Source organism: Juglans regia, chromosome 1 (genome assembly GCF_001411555.2).
Source record: "Juglans regia cultivar Chandler chromosome 1, Walnut 2.0, whole genome shotgun sequence".
NCBI lineage: Eukaryota > Viridiplantae > Streptophyta > Magnoliopsida > Fagales > Juglandaceae > Juglans > Juglans regia.
The window spans coordinates 6,042,219-6,050,887 of record NC_049901.1 but is presented as its reverse complement, the minus strand read 5'-3'; the positions used below and the strand labels follow the sequence as shown (position 1 = coordinate 6,050,887).

General features: G+C 31.2%; 1 protein-coding gene across 1 annotated transcript; it reads right to left on the bottom strand.

The window, feature by feature from the left end:
- Positions 1-1,448: 1,448 nt before the first annotated feature.
- Positions 1,449-5,256, bottom strand: LOC108988099 (glutamine synthetase cytosolic isozyme). The gene is made up of 12 exons (XM_018961217.2): positions 5,070-5,256; positions 4,265-4,304; positions 4,045-4,148; positions 3,874-3,922; positions 3,672-3,778; positions 3,488-3,575; positions 3,157-3,285; positions 2,994-3,068; positions 2,837-2,890; positions 2,687-2,724; positions 2,395-2,554; positions 1,449-1,964 (listed from the first exon to the last, which is right to left on the bottom strand). Exons 1-12 carry the CDS (start codon positions 5,141-5,143, stop codon positions 1,812-1,814), a joined length of 1,071 nt encoding a protein of 356 aa, XP_018816762.1. The 5' UTR covers positions 5,144-5,256; the 3' UTR covers positions 1,449-1,811.
- Positions 5,257-8,669: the final 3,413 nt, after the last annotated feature.

The following is an 8,669-nucleotide window of genomic DNA, read 5'->3' as shown; positions in this document are numbered from 1 at the left end:
AACGAGAGCTCTCAACTATAGCTATAGAGCCACCCTTGCCAGATATGGGGTTGAAAAATATTATTTTGTCCACTCAATTTATTTCTTTATTTTGATATTTTATGCTTTTTAATTTTTTTTAATTTTATTTGTTATTTAATAATTAAAAAAGTGACTATTAATGTATTGATTTTTTTTTAAATATTTTAAAATGATAAATAATATAAATAAAAAAATTGTAAAAAAATAAATAGACCAATTTGGTCTAGCGGTTAAATGGAGCACCGCTCAATAATGGGGGTTTTACTCAAACTTGTTCAAGAAGAAACAGAACGAGGTTCTTGAATCCTTGATGGGAAACTCGACAAAACTCAATGAATGGGACCGACCGTATGAAGCAGCAATGGCCTCCAAAGAAAAGCCCCAACAAAACTCAACCATAAAGATACAATCTATTTAGGATATTAGCCTTGATATTGAACCGAGTGTCAACAAGCTGGCATGTCACGGGTATAACAGGACAAATGACTTTAGAGTATGTTTGGCAACTGAGAATACCTCAAGTACTCTTACTACTATTCTTTATTTTATTATTATTTTTTATCTATTTTTTACTATTCATTACTTTTCACTTACTTTTCACTACTATTTAATATTTTTTGATTACTTTTTGATTACTTTTTTACTACTATTCACAAACATTCTCAACACTTCTCAACACTTATCACTACCCAAACGTAGATTGAACATTCTGTTTTTTAAATCTTAACTAATATATAGATTTTTCACCTTTAATTAATCATTCAAAATTTAAAGTCTATATTAGATTAGTCATCACACTTTCTATAATGATAAAATTTTATTATTTTTTAATTAATTTTTATTTTATTTTCATAATTTTCAATAACCTCCAACAAATCACATTTATTATTATTTTTACAATCTAACAATTTATAATATAATAATCTCATATTTATATAGATGATAAAATCTCGTATGAATAAAAATTTCATATCTATAATATAATAATTTTAAAAAATACTTTAGACTTGTTATAATTCTTTTCAAATTTGAAAGGAATAATAGATTTACTATAATTTATAGTTTGGATGAATACAATTTAACTAATTCAATGTGGAATAAATATGGATGATATTTGTTAAATTTAAAGATAAAAAAAATATTTGACTAATTCAATGTCAATACTCTTACGTGATGAAAATTGAAAGCCCCCAACCTTCAGCTCAGAATCCAAGACTGATCACTTACATCATCATCGTCACGAAAATCCCCTAATGCGACTGATAATAACGTAAACAAGTTGCAAGGCAAGTGCATTTTCATGAACAAAATCAAGATAAGATTAGCAGTATGTGATAGGAAGCGCTGTGCAAATAGTGCCAACCAAGATATCCCCGAATAACGCTGGGATGTAATTGCTGATGTGATGGGAATGGATTCTAAGATGAACAAGAAGTTTCGCATCTGCTACATTTTAGATCTTGGAGGAATACACATAAGAAACTTCCCATAATTTAGAAAGGAATAGACAGAGAAGGCCAAGCACAGTAATGATTAACGATATAACCATTTCAACAGTGAAGACCAGCCCTTTCATTCTTTCATTTGGTTGTTAATACAAAACCCATTATTTAACAAAAGAGACAGAATCATGAGACTTGAAGCAATAAGCTCACTTTGCTGCCTCATGCACAAGGGCAAACGACGAAAAGTATAACAGGACAAAACTATTCTAGCGGAAAGCACATCTTTCCCATGTCATGGAAAGACTAACAATGTTCGCCAAAGGCGGGGGGTGTAGCTGGGGTCACTCATGGCTTCCACAGGATGGTGGTTTCTGCGATCATGGAGGTGACCACATATGGGTCCATGTTAGAGGCAGGCCTCCTGTCCTCAAAATAGCCTTTGCCTTCTTTTTCTGTGTCTCTGCCAACTCGAATAGATGCCCCACGGTTGGCAACACCCTATCCAACAGAAAAACAAAGTGTGAGCAAACCGAACCCTTATATTCTGTATCAATAGAACAGGTTGCAATATTGTGGACCCAAAATGCACTCTAATCAAAGTCGATCTGTATCAACTGGGTGCAGCATGGAACTTCTAGTTCACAAGATATCATATTCTTTTGTCCAACAATATACCTGAATCACATAACTTGATACGTTGAGTAAATAGTTTTGGTAGTAGGAGTTTGCTAATTCTGTCTAGATGTTCGTTCATTTTAATTTAAAATGGTTGATTGAACAAGACTAATTGTAATATGATCAATTATCACTCCTATAATAGTCCCAAGCAACAGGTAGAACTTAATAACTGCAACCCCTAGGCAGCGAAAGAAAAGTGTGTGTGCAGTAACGTGAAACTATCTATCTTGGTCGCTACTAATATTTTTACCCATAAGAACGTGTTGATGTCAGCTGTTTCATGTCGGCCAGTGAGACGACGCTCATTGCCTTCTCCATATGCAGCAATGTGTTCTTTGTGCCTCAGGCCAAGCTTCTCAATTGCTTTCTTGATGACCTCATAGCCTCCATCATTTCTCATGGACTTGGTACTGAAAAAAAATTACCAAAAAGGTTTATGTGAGAGAGGGGAGGAGAGAATCTTAACAACTTCTAGTCCAAATGCTATAGAGAATTGCCAAGAATATTTCATAATTAAAGATGTTACAAATGACATCAATTACCTGTAGTTTGTGTGAGCCCCGGCTCCATTCCAATCACCCTGTTGAGACAAGTGGGACACAATATGTCAATAATCAAAACAAGGTCCAGTATTGAACAGGAAAATGAAGATCATCCAAGTTAAAAGAAATGAGGTGAAGAAGAATCCTGACCTGAATTGGCTTGGGATCTAAGGAAAGCACCACCCCAGCAATCTCTGTAATCCTCTGTCCATATCAAAGAAGAAGGAAAAAACAAATTAAGAAAACATGCATTTAGTGGTAGTTATAGTGGTAGTAGTATCTTCTTATTTTGATTTTGTAAAATTACCTCCAAAATATAACGAGCAGCCCACACCTCATCTCCAGCAGAGATGCCAACTGAAGGACCAACTTGGAATTCCCACTGCATAATACAAACAATTTAAAGATTTAAGACATTACATAAAGCAATAGAAAAAGAAAAGCAGAAGGAATGGACTTGGTTATTTTACCTGGCCTGGCATCACTTCCCCATTGATGCCACTAATGTTGATGCCTGCATATAGACAAGCCTTGTAATGAGAGTCCACTATATCACGGCCCCAGGCTTTATCAGCACCAACACCACAGTAATATGGTCCCTGTTGAGCAGAGCAACAACTAAAACTTCATATCACACGGCTATGATCAATTTAAAAAATAATCATTTATTTAATATTGGGGCAGAAAAGGGGACCAAGTTTGTTGGCAGTGAGGGCCATAAAATAATATTTAAAAATCTCAGTGATGGAATAGACGTGAGAAAAGGAATAGAAGTGGGGTATTATTATATAGATCCATTACCTGAGGGCCAGGATAACCACCGACAGGCCATCCAAGAGGCCATTTGACATCTTTCTGCAACAATGTGTACTCCTGCTCAATACCGTACCTGATTTTCATTGTAAGTAAAACCACATGGTTAATACAAATATTAATCATGTATGGTACTCAAAACGATTTTAATATGAGATGAGATGAAAGTTACCATGGTACTTCAGCTACAACATCAGGATGGCTAAATATCTTTGCAGCTTTATGTCTCTTGTTTGTTGGAATTGGCTCTCCCGCTGGAGTGTAAGCATCACAGATGACCTAAGTCAACCATCATAGAAAATAAACAAGTTATGATATATGTGTGTAGAGAGAGAGAGAGAGAGAGAGAAGATAAAAAAAAAAAAAGCACTCACTAAAATGTTATTGCCTCTCCTGAATGGATCCTTGAAAATTGCCTGAGGACTGTTTCAATAAATCAACAACATATTTAATAGACGGATATATAAGCATAAGTAAACAAAGAAGGACCGGACCAGGCAATAAAAATGAGTAGCAATAGTATAATAGGCTGTTAAAAAACTTACTACAAGATCACTTCACTATCTTTACCAGGGGCTTGACCCGTACTGGAACCATCATAATTCCACTTGGGAAGCTTTGAAGGATCGCTAACAGGTCCTGGGAGGGTCTTTTTATGCGCAAAAGTACATTTGAACAAATTAATACTATCAAATCAAACAAGAATGACAACGACAATAGAAAGGTTTTCTGTTTTTATTTTTTACAAGGAGATGAATAAATTACCCTTGCTTTGCTTCTGAGGTCCGTACCAGATCCACCAATCCTGTTCAAAAAATTATAAACAATAAAAGAAATTCAGAGGAAGAAAGTTTTGAAGCTTTTCCCAGACGGAAAGAGAGAGATGTAAACAACCCTTAAAGATAATATGTTGCAAAATCATAAGACACCCCTCACTGCCATAATTAACATTGAAATTAGTTATATGTCTTGATTTTGAAATATTGAGTACTACAACTTTCCGGCTATGATTTCTTTCTCCTTTTGGGGCCTAGAGAAATGAAAATACATAGCTTAATTGAACTCAGCTTCTCACTTTTCTGCAATATCCCATTTTCTCAGCAAACAACCAGACAAATGATATCAGAAAAAGGGGGAAAAACAGCACGAGTTTATATATACATATATATATATATAAATATATAAATATTAAGAACCGCACAAAAGTAAATCTTACAAACCAGGGGTTTATCACAATGAAGGCATAAAGAGAAAAACAATAACCTTCAAATGAAGAACTTTAAAAGAGCCTTAAACATGGAAAACAAGGGACTAATAGACACTCCATATAATAATAATCCTTAAAAAAAGCAAACAAACTTGTCAAGAACAGGATATGACAGAATAATAACAAAACAGAAACAAAAAGTACTGATCCACCATCCGAAAACAAGGCAAATTCATTATCATATTCCCAAAAAACTCATACCCAATAGCTCACATACCCGCAAACAAACGAACAAGTAACAACGCGTAAAAATACGTAACGAAAACAGAGGAAGAAGAGTAGGTACAGGTAAGAGATACTCACCATATGTACTCAGCGATCACCTTCTCAGTGGTTTCTGAGAGGTTGAGGTTGATGAAATCTGAGAGCAGCGACATCTTCGGGAGAAAACACAGAACACGAAAGCAGTGACTTCGAAATGAATCGACTTTAGTTATAGAATGAATACGGAGTCGTGAACATAGCAGCCGCTTGTTGGGTTTTATAGTGCAGGGTCGAGTGTTGGAAATTTAAAGATGAGTAAATATTGGGTTTCTTTTTAAAAAAAATAAAAATAAAAATAAAATCAAGTACGCATGACGCGACGTTTATTGTCATTGTTTGAACTTTAAACTTCGAATAATAAAATAATCCTCAGATTTTCAGAGATAATAATTAGTAAAGTTTTCATATTTTATGGGATATTATTTTACGTAATATCGGAAGCTGCCGTTTCGGAAAGGGTGGCCCGTGCCTCGTGTCGTGTAGAGGAGAATCTTCTCAGTGGTCTCCACTCTACCGGCTACTCGTCCGGCCGGTTTTTCAATTTTTTGTGGAAAACATTATATAGTTTGGTTTTAACATTATATAAATTCAAATTCAGATAATGAATACTGAAATTATACGGCTAAAAGAACTCGTGTAAATGCTTGTGTCACATGTATGAATAATCGGAAGTTAAGTCATAACCAACAATCTCTACGTCTCTTAACATATATTATAATATTTTCATTAGATTCATCAGAATCCATTAGTGCACTCTTCTTCCGATTTTTGAACCAAAAAATCTCCGATATTGTCAACAATTGACCAAAAGTTTAATGATGTGATGGCGATTATTCCATTTGGAGATGAGGAATAGAAACTAAGGCTTGATTTGAATATAAAAAATGTTTTATCTTATCTTATTTTATCATTATAATTTTTTTAAAATTTATATATAAAATATAATAAACAATTCATTTTTTTTAATTTTAAAATAATAATAATATTTTATTCAATATATAACTTTCATCTTAATTTATTTCATCTCAATCCATTATTCAAACGACACTTTAGAGATAAAAAATAGAGTAATGTGAAAAATATTCAAATAATTCATTTTTTAAAATATAATCTGGCATTAAAAAGGTTTTTTTTTATGTACATTTCAAATCTATTCAATTTTTCAAAAGATGTATCGAATATGCACGTTCTAAAATTATATAAATTATTTTTTTTTAAAAAAAATCAACTGTCTAACCAGTTCTTGGTAGTTTTTTATTTTTTGATAGGAGGTTCTCGGTAGTTGGTAGAATAACACAAAGTGAAATGAAAAATCTGGTTAGCCGGTAAGAGCAAAATGGGAAGCGGTGCAACTTTGCTGCCTGTTTAGTACGGTTCATTTATACCGTTAATTATTTTTTATACTTTTTTATTTTTAATATATTTAAATATTTTTTAAGAATAAAAAATTATATAAATATATTTAAAATCACTTACTTATATAAAAATAAATAAAAATTTCAAAACGATACACTATAGCGGTCAACTATGAATGGCATACAATCTTTTCTCGCAAAATGGGTTTAGGAGAAGAGCAATGCTAGATACAGTCTTCATTTAGAAACTGTAATACAAGTCTAGGTAATTTTATCTTTAATTTTTTTAAAAATTATAAAATTATCCCTCTTGAAATAATATTTTTTCTCATTTTAATGAAGAGTCTGCACATATAATCTTTAAGTGAAGATTGCAAATAAAATTTCTCTTAAGAGAACATGGCTTCGAAACGTCGGTATGGGCTTTGTTTTTACCGGAAGAAACTGGTATATCACGGAAGATTGTTACCGAAATCTTCTACCGAAAGGTAAATATTTTTTTGTTTTTTTTTTTAAATTTTTTTCAATCATTTTTTTAAACACTTAAGTTTTTAAAAAATATTAAAAAAAGCATAATTTCATTTAAAAACATTTCATTAATTATTAAGTAAATAATAATAATAATAATAATAATAAAATGCAATTCGGTAACAATTTTATGTGTAAATAGTAATTTCCTTTACCGAGAGTGTCGTGGAAAACCAGGATACAAATTGAGACTTCTGACTCGTTAGAATGGCCCACCTCGTCACGAAACTCCCAATCACCTCATCGTGCGGGAGTTTAGGATAAGATTTTTCCTAATTTTAAATGAATAGTGCTGCGTCTCTCGAGAGATTTAACTCAAAGTCTATCCAAGATTCCAATAGATAAAAAGTATTTTTTTAATTATTATAATCATTTATAAAAAAAATAAAAAATTAATAATATTATTAAAAGATACTTTCTTAATTACTAAATAAAAAAAAAATCGAGACATATCTTTGAAACACTACTTCAAAACATTTAACATTTTTTATTTGAAATTTCATGCCCTCCATCCGTATTTGTACTATAATCTATTATTTAAAATTACCATAGCTTTTGCCCGCTAAATATTATAAAAATTAAAATAGTAATTTTATTTTACAATTGAGTAATTTTAAAATAGTAGATTTTTTAACAAATTAAAATAATTCTCAGTGGTTTACGCTATATTTATTTAAATGAACCAAGAAATGATGAATCATTGACTTGCGATTTGAATAGTGGGTTAAAATAGATGAATTAACATAAAAATTAAATAAAATATTATTAAAATATTTTTATTATTTTAAACAATTCAAAGAATTTTAAAAGCCGATAAGGCATCCTTATTTCCAACCAAAAATGAAGAATTATAAATTATAAATGTGTTCATGATTAATTAAAAAGTGCCAGAATAAAGACTATATTACTGGGACTTTGATTTGTATGGAAAAACATTAACAGTTGCATCCAACGAAGACATCACCCATCAAATCAAGTATTTACCGACTATGATTAGTTTAGCTTTTTGCATAGAAAAATATTTTGATCCCGAATTCAGAATTTAAAAAATTGTCTTGAATGGTTTTTTTTTTTTTATCAAATGATTAAGAAAAATATTTTTTAATAATATTGTAAATTTTTTTTTAAATATTTATGATGATTACAAAAATATATGAGCAAAAATTTAAAAAAAAAAAAGAAAAAATTTATACTATTCATAATACTTTTTAAATTCCTATTTTGAGACGCGTAGCAGTGCTCTTTTGTATAAGGTTGTGTTTTTATTTATAAAAAATACTATACTTACCATTGAGAGCTTTGCTGGTAATTTTTTTTAATTTTATAATTAAGTAAGTATTTTTTAATAATATTATAAATTTTTAAAAAATATATATTAAAAAAATAATGTAAAAAATAAAAAAAACACATAATTGCATCCTAGCGGTGGGCCTTTATTTATTTCTTTTTATGATTTTTTATTCCTATGTTATGTGGTGGACAAATTTGACCTAAAAACATAAATAATAAATAAATAAAATGCACAAAAATATTTCAAAGTCCACCGCTCGGAAAAGTATGTCAGATGCTATTGGCCTCTGATAAGGTAGGTTTTGACTTTTTGGCACAAAAACAGAAAAAAGGGCAGAGGCACTGAATTACAGAAACTCATGTACCGCAGGATTTTGCACGGAGTCAATTGTCACCGAAAGATCGTTTGTTGTCGGTTTAAAGATTACCACAAAACTGCCAAAATGTTTTATTGATCGAATCAAGT